At 41.5% G+C, this 18,428-nt stretch overlaps 1 protein-coding gene across 7 annotated transcripts in view; it reads left to right on the top strand.

Moving 5' to 3' along the window:
- LOC117254195 (UPF0606 protein KIAA1549) overlaps positions 1-18,428 on the top strand; it is a 50,113-nt gene that overhangs the window by 22,515 nt on the left and 9,170 nt on the right. For 4 of the 7 annotated variants that reach the window (XM_033622286.2, XM_033622290.2, XM_033622287.2 and 1 more), the window contains exons 4-13: positions 102-190; positions 1,704-1,863; positions 1,972-2,102; positions 3,831-4,023; positions 4,193-4,252; positions 4,363-4,508; positions 9,732-9,909; positions 10,794-10,978; positions 16,615-16,844; positions 17,775-17,911. In XM_033622286.2, the coding sequence (XP_033478177.2) occupies positions 102-190; positions 1,704-1,863; positions 1,972-2,102; positions 3,831-4,023; positions 4,193-4,252; positions 4,363-4,508; positions 9,732-9,909; positions 10,794-10,978; positions 16,615-16,844; positions 17,775-17,911 (1,509 nt within the window). The remainder of the gene's footprint in view (positions 1-101; positions 191-1,703; positions 1,864-1,971; positions 2,103-3,830; positions 4,024-4,192; positions 4,253-4,362; positions 4,509-9,731; positions 9,910-10,793; positions 10,979-16,614; positions 16,845-17,774; positions 17,912-18,428) is intronic. The other 3 variants (XM_033622289.2, XM_078168057.1, XM_033622291.2) reach the window with 1 other exon arrangement.

An 18,428-nucleotide genomic window follows, 5' to 3' on the forward strand; every position in this document is an offset into this window, starting at 1 on the left:
TGATGAATGCAATTATGACTGAAAACTACAATTTGAATTTGGAATATATGAGAATTATAATGGAATAAGCTATAATACAATGCATATGCTTCCTTCTGAAGGTTTTCCCTCCGGGGCCACCATTGGATATGCCAAATCTCAAGTGAGAGACATACTGAAAGCTGAATTCAACAAGTCTGTGGAGCTGCAGGTAAATATCTCAGCAGGGGTTCAGAAAATCTGTTAAAGTCCAGGTAAAGCAAAAGTAAATATGTGTTATGCGTGTGTCGTGGCACAGAAAAATATGTCACTAAACACCCAGCCAAATGTGAATAAATAAAAATATCGCCAAGCATATAAAATTAGGTTTCAAAATCATGACATAACAAGCAGTATTCTCTGCTCTGAAAAACTGACATGCTCCTTCAGCACGTCTGCTGAAGGAAGTTGAAATGAAGAACGAGCTGCAGCAAAGTGACAGACTCTCGTTAGCAGCTAACCTTAGGACAAAGCACACATCCACAGCACTGAGCAGTAACTGCTGGGCCCGGTAACCGATTTGGACTAAACAGCTGAAAAGTACATTAGGGAGCGATCACACCAAGATGAAACGCTAGAAACGTGACGCCAGTAAAACCATTGTTTTCCTATGATACGGCGAGTCTGACCGGCGTTCAAGCGCCTTTTTAGATGGGCGTTTTTCCGGCGTCTTTTTAGACGCACATTTTTGTAGATGTGCGTTTTTGTAGATGTGCGTTTTTAGACGTGCGTTTTTAGATGTGCGTAGACACTGAAAAGTTAAAATATTTTCAACTTTTTGAGCGTCAGACGCCAGTAGCTAGCGCGCATTGAATAAGCGCTTCCAGCGTTTAAGCGTCTTTGAAGCGTCTACGTGTCTAGCGTCTCATTTCTGTGTGATCACCCCCTTAGTGACGGCTAATTTGCTTGTGTTTATGTGATTCTGGCATTTAATAGAGTTGATGAGTCATGTAATAATTGAGCTGAAAGAGCTAAGAAAGTGTGTTGAAGGTAGCAAACACACAGGGGATGAACAAGACGACGCTCATGCTCATGCGCTCATTCGGTTTTTTGTAGTGGAGGAGTGGTCATGATAAGGATGTCTCCGATGCGTAATCAAGCCATGATTTCAGGCCAGCCCAAAAAATCCTGGACCCAAAAACAGTGAGAAACTGTTTAACAGATTAACTCCACAATGTAGTATATATAGTTCCCAGTCTTTTCAGATGTTTTTAGCAAGTATTTTCTAACATTCATTTTAAGGTAATGCCTTCTTTTGGCAATTAAGTAGGACATGCAAAAGCAGCATAGGCACATTATGATGTAAAGGAAATGCTATTAGCATATAAAGTCATTCTGGGGTGGGTGGACTGTAGTATAATGGCCCTGTGTATGTGGGTTTTGTGTGTGTGTGTGTGTGTGTGTGCGTGTGTGTGTGTGTGTGCATGTGCACGCACGTATATGTACTATATTTGTGTAAGTGTGTGTACATTACAGTGCAGATGAACCATAAAGGCCAGACTGCTTCCTGAGTATTTTATCAGTAGTTCTGTGATAAACAAACCAAAAGAGTAATCATATCAAGATCATCAAGACCACAATGCCCTCATAAGACATCAGCTGCTTATTTAACACAGCTTATTTAACTGAATAAATGACTCTAATGAGTGAATGGTCTAAGTTATATATCCCTGCTTTGTCTAAAGGTTGTGGACCCCCCACCAAAGTTTGTGTTTCGGGTGGTGTCTGGTCCTGTTGTGTACACGGCCATATCTGTCATCAATGCTCTGCGGAGGTCTGGGCGCCGCTTCCTGTCTGTGTCTCCCAACTGGACAACACCAGACAATAAATATCAAGTCCACACAGGTAAATGACCTTTCGACAAGCTGCCTTGTTGTCAGCATTTAAATTGTTTGTGCTAACCTTTAGTTTTGACTCTTGATCTAACGCTCTTCTTGTATTCACTCTGCGCAGTGCTGCAGTTTGTTCCCAGTCACATAGATGTGCGGTACTGCAACTTCAGTGAGAGCATCGAGAAAGGTTTGACCATGGCCTTTGTAGAAGTGCGTCGGCGCTCAAAGGAGTCAACCAACTTCACAGTGCATGTGAGTGTAACAAAAAGGCAGGGAAGCATGAGTACTTGCATTTCAACTGAGATGTTTTCATTAGGATTTTCAATGTGGTTTCACACCTCAATACTGAATGACCCAGTGAGGATATCTTGAGCCTTCTGAATAATTTCCCATGTCCTCCACAGCTGCTTACCTTCAGCGAAAGCTATAGCTTAACCAAACATATCGCATTATTTGCCCGTCTGAAAAAGGAAAGGGTTTTGTTTTTTTTGTCACACAAAGAAAGTTTAAAAATGATTTTTGCACTATGTGTGCAAGATATTTTGCGTATTTGCTGACTGAGCTGACCTCAGCTGCCTCCAGTCACTTCACCAGTGGATGACTATGATTGCTGCAGTGTGGGCTGAATTTGTTTGAGATATTGCTGTTATATTCAATCAAAATAGTTAAGGCTTTTGAATTTCAGTAATTACAAGGATGGCAGAAGTGGTTGCCTTGGGAGTCGGAGAGAGCTAGTTCACTGTTCATTGTAAAACTTAAATGACTAGTTTGGTTTTATTTTGATCCATTTTCCGTAATTGATAGGGTCTGGGTGGCGATATCAGCATGGTAAGCATAGTGGCCCAGACATCACTCTCTCCATCTTTAACATCCAGTTCTTACTGTTGGATCTCATCCTGATAAGGTGCCCTTACCTTAAGGTGCCTTACTACCACCATTTAATGATGACAGACTTAGAAGGAAACGTGTGTTTAAATGGCATATGAACAACATTACCAGGTGCAAACACACATAGACAAACTCACTCAAGACTCTCGCTCACCAAACTATGGTTTTATGGTCAACTAGTCCATCTTATTTGACGTGTTTACCACTAAAGCGTTGGTTATACCACAGGAGGAGGAGATCCTCAAATCCTTTGTCACACAACCTGTCCCTCCCCAAAGTCAGCACAGGTTGAAGAGCTTCTCCACATGTGCACTAGGGAGCGTTGCTGTTGTCAGCACATTTGATGGTTTTTACTATAAATCCATTATGCAGATAATTTAAGTTCTTACGTAACGCAAGTGATGACATAATTGTTTGATAAGCACTGTTATGTGATTACTGAATTAAGGAACAGAAGCATTACCCCCAACACGGGTTATGACCATAGGTGAAGGTTCAGTATTTAAAGACAGACAGAAATCAGCTCTTTCCTTACTATGACTGCCACTGTGACACCACAGCAGTCCTCCTTTCACCCCCATTCTCCATCTTACTATCATTCATGAACAAGACCCCGGGACACTCACTTAGATACTTGTATTTGAAGGGGTTCATGCTCTAGTTGTCGAGCATTAAAGAAGCTTACTGTTTGTTAATAAAGAGCTTATTTGGCTATGTGGTTAGTTGGCTTCAGTAGAGTTTTGTGTAATCCTATTACAGTACACTGATGCCTGTATTATCGTCTCTTAGTTGGAATAAATGTAAGGATTAAATCAAGCATTTCTTTTTTTGCAGCAGCAGCAGCAGCAGCATGGAAATGTTTTATGAACAGCTAGCAAACTGTGCCCCTGGCCACACCATCTCAATTTTCTGTTCTACTTTCCAATCACAGAAGCCAGTGATTTTCAGATTGGGAATTTTATTGTAACTCTTCAAGAGACAAACAAGCCTTCCCAGAAACTCCATCAATAGCAGAATGGAAAATGTTTTGTACAGTGTGTTGCATAATCGTCCATCAGCTAAACAGTGCATCTCTGTTTAATTCTGTTTTAGATTGTAAACATCACCATGGCTGCTCCTAAATATCAGGATCAGCGGCTGGTGAGGCAGCCAGTGGACATCACCTTCACTGTGCGTAGTTCAAGGGGCTATCTGATGGGGTCAGAGGTCAGCAATGCTCTGATGAAGCTCACAATGGTGGAATTCAGCTATTACATGGGCTTTCCTGTGCTGCAGATTGCTGAGCGTGAGTACCACAAGGTTTTTCTCCATATTTTAGCTATGTCCACATCCTCATATGTCACCTTGACTGTTACAGCTGGTGCTTTCTGAGTGTTTTTTGATTCTTATCACCAACCATGATCTTAAGTTAAACCTTACTTTGCTAAAACATCATCTTGTACTTTTTCCAACAGCTTTCCATTATCCAGAGTTGAACACCAGCCAGTTGCTTCGCTCCTCCTGGGTTAGAACAGGTATCATGGTTTCAGTTCTTGGCATGGTGAAAAACTGCTAAAGCTACTTAAATTTGAGACCCTTTGTACTGATACTCTGAATGTTTTTTTTATGTTGTCTGTGTACATAGTGCTCCTGGGAGTCTTGGACAAGAAAGTGGGTGAGAGGACCTTCCAAGCCAACATGGAGCGCCGGGTGGCCATATTGTTCGGAGAGGCTACAGGATTAATGAGACGTGTTAAGAGAGCCACCCTTGTAGGCAACAGCAGTGTTCAGGTACTGTATCCATGTATGGATTTATTCAGTACAATACTCAGTGGGTGTATAACAGCCTTGGGAGAAAATAATATATACAGTGCAAAATCTACCAAGCCTCAGTAGAAATTTAAATACTGTGGACGCATTTCACTTCAGTTTTTTTTTGGGCGGGGAAGGCAACCAGGGAAGATAATTTCACTTGTATGAAATAGAAATTTGCAGAATTTGTTGCCTTAAAGGTAAAGTAAGCATACATGGTAGGTTACTGTTTGTAAACACATTCACCAGTGGAAGTAAGAAAGTGAAAGCCAACCCCAGAATCATTTTTGTTTTGAAACAAGCTTTGTCCACATACTGTAAGCCCCATTTCCACCGATGAGTACAGTATGGTTCCGTTCAGTTCAGTATGCTTTTTTCAGTTTCCACTGTGACAAGTTGTGGATGGTACCAATGAAACCGCTCCGTACCGTCCCCATTTTTGGTCACCCCTCTATTGGGGTACCTAGCACACAGATCTGGTACTAAAAGGTGGAGCTGTGAACACTACAGTCCAATAATTGGTCAATAGCGGATGGTCACTCTGCTCAGGGCTGAGTTGTGGCTGGTTTTGAGGCCTCTTGCGGCAGCTGTAGTCTGAGAAAAAGTAACTTAATTCACTGGGCCGACTGCTGGCAACTTTTAAGTTGGAATGTTAACTTGTAATTTTACTCAATGTATGAGTTGACAACGTGAATCCATCAGCACACCTTGAATATTCCAAATGACAACTGTGAACAGTACTTGATTTTTTTATTGTCTCTCGGATGACATACACTTTTAGAAAGGAGTGGATCTTCAAGTGTTTAAAAATATACACTAATTTCGACCGGATTATGTGAACTGCATATATCCCTCCAAAAAACTGTCACGGAGCATTGTTCCTGTGGGCTACGGCAACACTAAACCCCTGTGCTTGCCTGAGAAGAACTAAATAGCGGGTTTGTGCATTTAAACTCTCACTTCAGCCTTTTCTATTTGGCTCTGAAAATGTCGGTGTACAACCCCGTTCTGTGGACGATAAATGAGGTGCAGACTGATAAAGGAGAAAACACACTGAGTGCTGGAAGGAGCAGTGAGCGTCAACTACCCCGGCCACATTTAAGAGTACTGTTTGTACTGGAAACGCTATGCGGACCTAGGGTCTAGGTACCATATCTGAAGGGTTACTTTTGGTTCCAAAGGTACGATGCCGAAATTGTTAGATGGAAACGGGGCTGTTGAGTTTCACCTTGTTATATTTACGTCTTTTCGGCACTGTGTCTGTGATTTTTGTATTTTCTTCTTGGATGTGTGCTGCGTACGGTCTGACACCTGGTGGCTACCTTTTTATAAAATCCTGACCTCACCTTATAAAATCCTGTGAGGGTACACGCCCAGAAACGTCCCAACCACAGCAAAATAATAAGAAAATACAGGCAGAGGGAAGGGTCTCTGCAGATAAATACAATTTTTGCTTGTTTTAAAAGAAATAAAGATTGGAAACTTGTGTTTTTCTGGAAAATATGCAATAGAATTACTAGTTTAAGGTGTTGTTCATTGCACAACAAAACTTTCAGAACTCTTTAACAGGAGGTTTGTTAATGGATTACTCACTAAGTCTTGGAAAAGCTTCCTTCCTCGTGCCATTTATATCATTATTCCCTGATGCAAGCGCTCTCCAGCTACCTTGCCTGAGCACTGAGGGCTCATTATGTGAGCGTTGCAGCGTTTGCAACCACTGAAAGCCTGAAAGCCTACTGCTTTACTAATCAGGCACTAGCTTTTGTGGGTTCACTCCGCACCTGCTCTGCTCATCTCTAAGGGGACAGGATAGGGCTCTGTCTCCATGGCAACAGCATCCCATTCAGCCCAGGGGCAAGCCACTCAAAGACCACAACCTCACAAGTCCTTGTTCGTTCTCCTCTCCCTCATTTCTCCGGTCCTGTTACTTGATGGCTCCTGTGCGCCACAGAGCTGCTAAGAGCGGATCAATTATTAATTGTTTCTCTTTCTCCATCTGTATCCTGCAGTTGGGATGATTAAGAGTGTGTCTCTGCTGTTGAGAGGGGAGGCATTATGGAGGGAGAGCTACAGAGGCAGGAACAGGGAGAGCCAAACACTCAGATAAAAGAGACTTGTTATGGGAGACGAGCGATGCATATTTGATCTGACCTCATGAAGTCTGAGCACATGTGGTGGTCTTTAAACAGGGGGGCTGTCAGAGTGATCACTATCATCCTTGGCTGAGTAGCAGCCTCACTCTTTCTGACCTTTCTGCCTCCTGCATCACTGTCTCCATAAAACCCGCACAGTAATTTATGAAGACAGAGGACCACATTGGTGGTGAACCCTTAGCGTCTCTGTGCTAAGATTAGATCTCTAATTTTAGTCTGTGGCATCCTTTCTATCCTCTAAAATGATATTTTTCACAGCCGCAAACATAAATATGTGTTATCCATAGAAGCCTTATTATGTGTTTGTGTTTCTTTCAGCGTTGTTTTTACATTTCAAAGACACTCATGATCATTAATGAGAGTGAGGTGACTCAGGCTGAGCGTCTGAACTTCAGAAGAATCCTTTGTCTCGCTCTCTTGCACACACACACACACACACACACATACACACATAGACACATATTTCAAACAGATGCTCTAGACTGTCATGACAGAATCAGCGTGGTGTTGTCACCTACGAGAATACCTTATGAGTCTGCCTAGACGGATAAAAGAGGAGGTTGAATCGGGGTTGTGCAATAACACACACATTCACGCTGCCGTCTTTCCACTCTAATAACCATGCATGGACTGGATTAGACCCTGGATGAGAGAGCCTGCCCAGCCATTTTTCTGTGTCAGCCCAGGCATGACCTGCGCTTTACTCTTTCCAGTAATGCAGACAGCAGACTGTGCTGCGCCTGAGGGCACCCAGAGGGAGACTGCACTCACACACACACACACACAGACATATTAGACAACATGGAGAAATATTTAAACAATGAAACAGAACGTGAGCTGATATATCATGAGTGTGCTATTTCTCTATATATTTTTGTATGTGAAAGTATGTCTCATGTAAAAGTCCTTGCAGCAATGACAAGTACAGCTACACAGATGTCATGTTAAGTTAAAGTGGTGCACAATACATACAAATATATATTGTATTAAAATATTTGTTATGTAATTCCTTTGCCTGAAGACATTTAGTGAATGTGCACTGCTTTTACAAAATAAGCGACAGATCAGAGAGAGAATCTTTGAATATGTAGTTTCCCAGGCATGTTTTATCTGAGGATTGCAAGTTTCAATACAGCATGGTGCCCGAACTTTGGTTTCCACAGTCACAAAAACTCAAATATGATTAATGTTACACAGTGCCATAAAAAGTGAGGCACCACACTCTCCATTAAAAAGTCATTTTTATTTTTGAAATTGTGACACTTTGCTCATTAGGGCCTTCGTCAGACATTCCATTTTTAATGTGGAGAGTGCAGCGCCTCATCTTCTGTGGACCCTGTGTTCATTTTTGGAAGCACTTTTTCCAGTTGCTTGAGCACTGTCTATTAGGCCGCATATGATGCAGAGGGAAAATATTTACACATTATGACAACAGCAAAATTAAAACACGTTGCACACCTAATGGTCATTTTAATGGACTTGAATTGAAGTTCACACTAGTGTGCACCTCAATGTTTGTGTGTTCTGTTATTCATTTTGGCAGCTATTTTAGATTTAGTCTCAGTGTGTACACAAAAATGCTTTTAGCCCTAGTGACATATTAATTATTTTATCATTCATAGTTTAAGTCTAGTTTTAGTCCACAACAACACAAAATGTTTTAGTTGACAAAAATCATTACATTTCAGTCAATGTTTAGTCATTTAGTCACAATGTTTTTTCTCTTAAATTCAATTAAGCCAATACAGGTATCGGGAATTGTAATCAAGATGACAGGTTGTATCAATTATCCACAGTCAGACACACATTGCTTACTGCCGATTTACAACTCACAGCTCACACGAATGGCTGACGCTGACATGAGTATTTTACAGGCTAGTAATGCATCCTGGCACTGACTATTTACTGGCATTTACCAACCTGCTGGCCCTCTGATCACATACCGCTCATAAGCCATTAGAAAATAATTGCACAGCTGTTGTTGGCGTCCTGGTTTAAAGCATCTTATAGATACGTTTCATAAAATAATTTATCATTCTGTTCTCATTTCCTCTTATTTTTGAATGACTGATAGCTCGCCACTAGCATTTTAGTCCCATCTTGTCTCATCAATGAAACAAAACATACAATTCTTAATGGTTTTTATGATCAAAGATCTATTTTTAACTCGTCAGCGTCTCGTTTCGGTCATGGAAAAAAGTTGTTGATGAACATTTTAGGAAGTTCACGCTGGTGTGTTCTCAAAGTTGGATACAAATGGAGACAAACACAGAAGGAACAGTTGTCTCATTGTAAAAGTTCATCAACAGATATATAAAGTCTGTTAACAACATGATTGCTAAAAACCACCAAACTGAGGAACCCAAGCCTGGGTCCCTGAGCAGTGCTAATGAGTAATAAGGTTTATTGAGTGTCCGTCAGTGTTTTTCCTACATCTGGACAAGTTTATGTTTGGAAAAAGACATAAGATGCCATGACGTCTGCCAGCTGTTTAAAAGAGTGGTGGACAGCAGTGGCAGCCATCTTGTAGTAGTCAGTAGCCCCAATGACTGCTTTGTGTAATTATATAATAGCAAAGGTATAAAGGAGCCTTTCCACATACAGGACAATGTGTCCTGTGGAACAAGGATTTTTTTTCCACATTAATCCAACAGGCTTAATTCCTTCAAACGTCATGCTGAACCAAGTGAGTTTTCTTAGAGTCTGGGAAGGAGTCGAAATCTCCCATGACCTCACCTACTGCCAGATCCTCCTGAAGTATTATGGGAAACTGGATTCCTGTCTGTCTCTGTTATCACTTTCATCACTCATTCCTACTCCAGTAGTTCAATACACACAACTCAGGACTTGGATTACGGTATTCAGAGATGGATTAAAGTTGCTCTGATGTCAAATGGTGGTCTTACATTTTATTAGATATTGGATATTTGTTCAAAAGCCTGTTAATTTATTAATGTTTATTTTGTATATGAGCATTTGTACTTCTGGCTGACTCTCAGCTCATCTGGACAAACGACAAACTGCATCTCTCTGCTTTTTCCTCTTCAAGGTTGTAAGTGCAACCCGGCTGGTGGGTGCAGACCATCCCTTGGAGGTAGTTTATTTTGTGGAGGGTCCCAATGGTCAGAGGATGCCTGCAGCTCAAACAGCCAACATACTCAACAGCCTGGACGTTCAAAGGGCTGCCATTGTTTTGGGATATCGTGTCCAAGGCGTTTTGGCACAGCGTGAGTACCTCTTGCATAGCAGATAACAGACGTTCAAGGGCAGCAGAGTGATGTAGTGATAAATAAGATAGCCTTTGAAATGGACAAAGTAAATTAAAGCTCCCACATTTGCAAGCACCCACATTGCCAAAGGGGTTGAAGAGCAAGACACTGAGTCACTGCTGTTTTCCCAGTTGCTGGTATAAAGTTGAAATACTGTTTTTGGCCTGTGGATATAAACAAAAAAGGAACAGACGTTTTGCTGGTGTATGACTTGAAATACAGTGTACTACATTGACTGTTTTGCTTTTTTTATGTGAACTGCACAGTGGAAAGAAACTTTTCAGGGTCTAGTTGTACTTAACTGGGTAGAGCTAAATAGGTGTTGGAACAGAGTAAAGCGGAAAGAAAGAGAAAGGACACGATTGTTCACAAGCTCCTAATAAGAAATAAAAAAGGAATACAAGCTAACTGCTGGCTCAATGTGTTCCTTTGTATGTTTATAGTAGCATTTGAGCTAATTACCTCCCCTTTTACACACTGTACCAAAAGCCTGTCTTCCTCATTAAGAATCTAAACAAGGGATGAAGGCCTAATGAGAGCCCCTCAAGGGAGTTGTGTCTCTGTGCTGACTGTGTTCTCTTACGGTACTTTCCCCTGGGGATGAAATGAGTGTTAATTAAAGCTAATGAAAGTCTGCATTAAAGAACACAGCAGTGAGACAAGAGCCAGCAACGATACTGCGTGTTTAGCTTAGGTGTTTGTGTACAGGCTTGAAGGGAACAAAAGGATTCTTGAAATATTGAACCATGTACACAGATAAAACAACTCTGTGGTGAGTGTTTGTGTCTGAAGATCAAACTTAGAACTAAAACCTCTCTCTGACTTCATCTCTTTGTCTATAGCTGTAGAGAAGATAGCGTCCTTACCCTCTGACGGCGAGAACACCAACACGTGGATCGTCATTGGGGTTGTGATTCCCCTCCTCGTAGTCATCGTCATCATCACCATCCTGTACTGGAAACTGTGTCGGACGGACAAGCTGGAGTTCCAGCCAGACGCCATGACCTCCATCCAGCAGAGGCAGAAGGTAAAGTCTGATCAGTGTTGCACAGTGTCTGACTTCCATACGACTTCCTTGTGTCAGTGATTCAAAGTCATTTCAGATCCACAGTTCATTCTTTTAATGTCATGTTTGATGAGTACGTTGACAGTAGTTGGCACCACAGTCACTTTTCTAGTTGATGGAAAGATATAATCACCTCACAGTTGTGCATAAAACGCTAATGTATGTATTTAAAGAGCACATGTTATGTTTGTTATGCTGTTATGTTATGACAACTGATTCTGCACAGAAAGGTTTCAATGCAGCTAATGTAGCGAGCCAGAAAGACAAGACCGCTTTTAAATTCAAATGAACTGCTAATTAATGAGGTGTATCTGTCATTGCCATGAGTGTGCTGCAGGACCGTGCAGAGTCTGGACCTCATCATTTCTTCTTTTAAACGGGATTAGTAAAACTTTAATGAGTGGAGAGACTTATTAGAGGACACGAGCAGGATTAGAAGACATGATGCTGCCAGTGCACGTAATGGGCCTGTGCTGCTCTTTTATTTTATTTAAAACTTTTTTTGATGTTTTCTTACATAGTCTTTTACTGAAAGCACCAACAACCCTGCCCTTCAGTTCCCCTTTGTCCCATTTTCCTTCTCAGTTCGTGACAATTTAAAAACTTCACTTGAAATAGAAGTAATGCAGTTTGGCTGCGCAGAGGCTGTTTCTTGTCTGAGCGTTGCATCTCTCATACTTAAAAGTCACTTTTGCCCTAGAGTTAATTGACACAAGACAGATTTCCTCTGTTCTTTGACGTCTCTTATAGGGATTATCCAGATAAACAGATACTTTTTCTTTCTTTTCTTTATACAAGAATGAGATGACGAACTGTATAGTCTTTGCTAAAAAACACATCACTTAATTTTGAGAGAAACAAGGTAAAGTTTACTAGAGAATCAAAGACACTGAATAACATGCTTATGATAAAGTAAATGTCGATTGCACAATGTAATAACAGGACTGGCATTTAGATTGGTTCCCTTTAAGCCTTTACTTTGCTACTCTGTCTCCCACTGAGTACAATCTCCCAGGAAAATGAAGGCTTGATTCACGGCACAAAGGAAGTGTGCCAGTCATTGCGCAACCAAAACAGGAAGAGGATAGAGCTTTTGTTTTCCCTGGTAGCTATCAATAGCTATGCCCAGAAAGAAATATCACTGTATCAAGTTCTGTGCAGTTACTATCTCCAGCATCAGAAAAGTGGATAGTGAAACAATCACAGTAACTGTGGAAACTTTGGTAGTTGCTTGGCTCTCAGGGAAATGGAAAGCCCTGTACTACGAAGCCAGTTCAACTTACCCAGGGTATCTTTTTGTTATCTGGTTTGACTAACCCTAAAATTTGTCGTCTGGATAACCGGTACTACAAAGCTGGTTATCAGCTAGTTCAGTCAACTCTGAATTTTCCTATCCAGCAACAAGCACATTAATGCGAAGGAGGCGGGGGTGTTAATTACAAGCAACATCATCAGAACCATGAATGAAGAAGGCTGCTTCATATGATATATGATGAAACGGTACTGACAGTGCCTAGGACTGCGAGATGGTAAAATGTCAGTGCTGATGGATGTTAACAATACTCTGAAATCTTATATTGGAAATTGTAGAAATATTGTGAATACTATCCAAAAATTCACCGTCGGCTGAGACTTAAATTATATGTATGTAATACATATGTGTCATCAGCATAGAGTATTTTTTTCGTATTTAGTTGGATGATGATGAAACTTAAAAGTAATGCCACACTGTTTCTGCTCCTGCAGAAAAGGATGGACAAGTAGCCTAGTTAATTACTGATGAGGTCTATCCGACCAAAATGTGGCGTTTATAATAGCAGGAGCTAATTAACAGTGTGTGGATTATTTTACTACTAAAATAGTATCTGTTTTATCTTAGTTTTCATCATGCAGGTGTATGAGATGGAATCAGAGTGTAAAATAGCAACACTGTCAGCAAACACTGCAGACAAAAATAAACTTTACATAAGTTAAAATGCTGCTAAAATTTTGTTTGGTGTTATACTGTAAATGATCTCTGTGTTTGTTAGAAGTTAGAAGAACCATAAGTTGCCATGGTGATTTCTCCCACTAAAAAGAGAACCAGCTTCGTAGTACTGAAAACCTGGCTGAGTTAACCCCGAAGTAACCTCGCTGACTTCAAATTCTGCTTCATAGTACAGGCCCCTGGTTGTCTTAGTTTTCGACAGCGGTGCAAACAATAACACCACTTGGAAACTAACTTGGTACTAATTTATTTTGTCACTTGAACACAATACTAATGCTCAAAGCAAGTTCCAAAAGCCCAGCTGTCATGCTCTGTTTGTTTTTGTTTTGGTGTAAAGACCAGGCGTGAAATTTTGTTCCGAGCTCATCATGTGAGAAGCTATTTGAAGTCTTTTTTTTTTTTTTTTTTGATAGTTACATTAATGTAAAGGAGACATGTAGGGCTAATGTGCAGATATTTAGCATCTTTACTCTGCTACACTGACAAACAAACCCAGAGAGCCCCGTACTCTCTGTGGTACCACGGTAACCGAAAATCTGTGTGAGTAGCAAACACCTGCGGTGCTGTCATGACTCTTTCATCATTAATATCACTCCACTCCTAAAATAGATTTTTTCTTTTATGCTGAGTTACAACCAGCCTGTCTGGGCGGGGGGGTATTTTTTAGCTTCCTGTCTCACTGGTTGATCATTCTGTCTGTGTCTGGCTTTCATTTCCCCTCCACTTGCTTTTTTTTCTAGGCTGAGCTGAGCTGTGATCTAAACCCTACACACTGGTTTAATGTGATTAATCTAATGTGCACAAGTAACTATCACTTAGCCTGCCTTCTCTGCTTATAACACTCATCTGTCACTTAACGCAACTCCCCTTCTCCCAGTCTACGACCTCGTTCAGAGAATCAAGGGCCTCTCTTCAGCAGACACTCTCTCCAAGTAAAAAGGACAAGGACTTTAGTGAGGAGGAAGAGGAGGAGAATGAGGAAGAAGAATATGAAGAGGAGGAGGAGGAGGAGGAGAAGGTTAAAAGAGGGAAGGTACAGAGCAGTGTCTGGTGGTGTTTTAGACGATGTAGAAGAGACCTAGTTTATGTGTGTGTTTGTTGATAGTCAGCTTTTGAAACTTGGGATGTGTCAGACCGAGACAAGGGCATCACCATTACAAATATTTTAATTCTGCTTAGACACTAGTACCTCTTCCTAAGAGCAAACAGACTACGAGCAGTGAGGAGGAAGAAGAGGAGGAGGAGGAGGAGGAAGAAGAAGAAGAAGAAGATGAAGAAGAGGAGGAGGAAGAAGAAGAAGAAGACAAAGATGAGGAAAAGGAGAAGATTAAAAAGAAAGGAGTCAAACCAGAAGAGTTAAGACGACAAGAAAGCAAAGCAGTGATAAAGAAAGCAGCGGAGATGAAGAAAGAAGGCAAAATGAAAGTGTTAACTAAAGGGAGGAGAGCCAAGGAGGAGGTATATTGTGCAGTAGATACTAGTGTTTGTTTGCGTGAATAGATTTTAGGATCCTGTTTTACCCGGCTGTGATGTCCAGACACAGAAAATCCAGTGTTGCAGATTTTAGTGGATTTCACTGTAGACGTTGTGTCGGTGTCTCTGTAGTGTAGAGATCCTGAGGGATACACAGCATCACTGTGTTGCGAAGTAGTAGATTAATAGACATATGTATCGTCTGTTTGTTGTGAGTGATTTCCCAATTTACCATTAGAGCAGGCCGAGTAGTAATTAGTGCGTATGGGAGATATCACTCGCTGTTTTCTCTCATTAAGCATCAGCGCTAATTATAATGAAACAGCTTTTACTATATCAGCTGCAGCCATGTGAATGCTTTCCCTTTCAAAGGCAGGCCTTGTTTATATGCTGTGGAGAGCGCAAACATATACACGCACACTCTCCCTCTCTTTTCCTCTCTCTCAGGATTAGCAGTTTCATACTGGCAAGCGTCGCGCTAGATTAGCAGGTTTATACCAACAAGCTTCTTCTAAGCCAGACATTTAGCACCAATAAACTGAGCGAGTGTACGTATAATTCGGAGAATTAACTGGAACATGTCACGTCACTTTTCCTCTCTTCTATACACATCACAGGACCAGAGTTACACAAGCTGCACACACACACTGAGATCTGACATCCTCTGTTTACTCTTTTGCTGTTGGAAAGTCCCGAGGGCTTTGCACTCAAATAGTGGCACTGCTTCCATCCTGAGCATCCATCCCCCCCACCTCCTCAAAGGAGAGCAAGCAACTCTTCCTGTCCCTATTCCTCATACTCCTCCTTCTCTTTACTCATTAATGTCTGCCTGTCTGAGTCTCCCTCTCGGACATCCATTCATCAGTCATTCAGCGTAATTATGTACCTTACAAAACATGTCTGTGTGAACTTGTGTTCGCTGCACATTTGCCACTGAAGTAGGGCTGGGTGACAATATAAGGTGTCATAAGAACTGTTTCTGTAATGATATACAGTCTATCAGTGGTTTGTTATCAACCTTTTTCATGTCAAGCACCTCTAAATTGATACACATTAGTCACTAACCCCCATTTAATAAGATTTTTCTTCAGGGCCTTCCATCTGAAAGGATTTTGGTTGTTAGATATGATTAAGACCCAGTGGCGTAAGGTAGTTACGACAGGCCCCAGTGCAGGCTATCACGACGGGCCCAATACTGTACGCTAGGTGCACATATCGTCTCGTCATATGATCAGAGACCTGACACCGGAAAACATTAACATGCATATTACCCAGCAGTCATCCTTACATATCTGTATATCACAAAAAATACCAAAGAAAATGAGAAATTATTAATTTAATTTAAAAAAAAAATAGTTTATTATATTTTATGTGGAATAAGCATAATTTTGTAATAGATGCTGTTGACTATTTTACATAAAAGAAAAAAAAACATGTCAAAGATGGGTTTGAGATATATGGCAAATGGCACAGTTTTTAAATTAATGAGTTCTTCTTTGGAAAATATTTCCAAGGTGGCAGTCACTCAAAGGGGCCCATTCTCCACCCAACACATTGCTGGAGGGCCCACTCTATGTAACCCCCCCCCCCCCCCCCACCTCATGGGCCCAAGTGCAATCGCACTGCCTACACTGTCTATATTTACGCCCCTGCTAAGACCACATTACTAAAGTTGTCTACAGGAGGAGATAACTGTTTAGGAAGTGAAACCTATGATCAGATTAGTCACTCTTATGACCATAAGGCTTACTTCTATACTGTTTTAGATAGTTAAAATAAACTACTCCCAATTTTCTGGGGGCCCCCCATGGAACCCCCTAAGGCCCCCTGGAAGTCCCTTGGTTGAGAACTACTGTAATATACCATGATTTGACCAATGTGTTGTAAAATCACACACTTAAAAAATGAATGTCACGATGCAACAGCGTCATCTTGAAATATGATTCCTCCTCCACACAACATTACCGAATATGTCCCAGTCATAAAGTAAACACTAACAGTATTGTTAATTACTTCACACACTCTATCTGGCCTCTGTCACATCTGCTAAATGGCTCTCTACAGTTTATTTCCATTCCATGTTTCCTAAAACGCTTTTACCCTCCTCTCTCTCCGTCTCTTCTGTCCCCGTCCTCAGTTGCAGGCTCCCAGTGTGAAAGGCTTCGACTTTGCCAAGCTGCACCTTGGCCAGCAGAGTAAGGATGATGTCATGGTGATCCAGGAGCCTGGCCCGCAAGGCCCCGGCCCTGGGCCCCTCCCCCTGTCCCTTAAAGATGGCCTCAGTCCATCTGAGAACGGGGAGATCCCCACGCCCATATCCAAAACCTCCACCAAGGCGTCCCGCAGCGGTCGAGGAAGGCGAGGAAGGTCAGTGCTGCTGGTAGTGCAGAGCAGGAGGAGCAACTTTGACTAAGAAAACAGTTCATAGAGTCAAAATAAATATGAGGAAATTAGATAATTAAATTACATCAGGTTATGTCTGTAGGTTGCATAACAAAAAAGGACCAAAAAGAGTTATGGTCAAATGATTATTCATTATTTTTCTCTTGTTTTCATCACCAAAATGTGTTTAACTTTGAATCCTCCACCCTATAAAGACACTTATTTAGACATTTAACAGAGGTTGTTTTTTACCCCATCACTCTGACCCCCCCCCCCCCCCCCCCCAACTCATTTGGGACAGTCAGTCAACCAGACAAAAAAAGCTTTTGACAGATCCTCTGATCAATTATTTATGCACTAGACATTGAGGGCTTTCATTTGCTCTTGCAGAATGTGTATTTCACAGTATGTTAGGTTAAGTTAAATATATTTGTCTGATTATTTGCAAATTTTTAGAGCAATATTAAATAGTTTTAAATTAATGTACACATGCTGTATGTACTAGGATTTTTTTTCATTGTAGTGGTAATTTAAATGTATACATATGCACCATTACTAACTATCCCTGTGTGACACCAGCACAGTAGCACACCAGTTATTGCTTCATGCATTTATGAACTTGTGTCACTAATAGAGTCCATTACACCAGTGTTTTCGTGAAGTATGGGATTGTTTCTCCTCACTCGATAGCCAGCCAGGACAAATTCATCAGGAGCTGAATAATTCTGTCAGTGGAAATACTGTCTAGCATGTGGCACTACAAGCTTCAAATCATATTAGCATTTCTCAGAAGTCTCCTCAGCTTTTATCTTTGTGGAAAAGCACTATTTTCGATTATGCATGGCATTTCAGCATGTTAGTGTGTTCTTAGACTTGTATTATTTATGTATGCGTGTGTGTGTGTTTTCTGGGTAGGATCTCGCCGTCTGACGGTGACTCCGTGGTAAGTGACCACTCCAGTGAGCGGGAATCAACCGAGGAGAACCTGAGAGCTCACGCCACGCCCAGCGACAGCAAGCAGACCCGTAAGGTCCCCATCAATGTTTTAAATGGCAAGTAGTCTAGGCAACACTCACATTACTCCTCCAAACACAGAGAGGGGGAGGAGGGAACTGAAGGGACTGAGGCAGACATAAAGAGAGCAACTCAAGCTGGCATGATTTGATTGACAAGAGGGGCAGACTAAGGGCAGGGGAGAGTGTGAAGGGGTGAAAGAGGAGAAAACAGAGGAGGACTGAGGAAAAGTGCAGCGTCAAACCAAGCAACGATATCAAAATTACAGAGGGGAACAGTGAAGGTAATAGAAACACCTGGTGGGAAGTGTATTCAGTGGTGGAAAGAAGTCCAGAGAGAGAGGAGGGAGAAAGGAAAAAATAGTTGAAGTTACTCCATCTGACAGCTTGTTGATAGATTCAAGCCTGCAATGCCAGTCAGTGACTACGTGCTGGAGCCAGAGGCAGTCAGGCACACAGACTACAGCCTGACTCACCCACAGAGGAATGGTCTCTGTTTTGTTATTGATAAATCTCCGCCTGGGACTGTATATGCTCTGCCACAATGTTTATAAGA

This window comes from Epinephelus lanceolatus, chromosome 5 (assembly GCF_041903045.1).
Source record: "Epinephelus lanceolatus isolate andai-2023 chromosome 5, ASM4190304v1, whole genome shotgun sequence".
In the NCBI taxonomy this organism is placed as follows: domain Eukaryota; kingdom Metazoa; phylum Chordata; class Actinopteri; order Perciformes; family Serranidae; genus Epinephelus; species Epinephelus lanceolatus.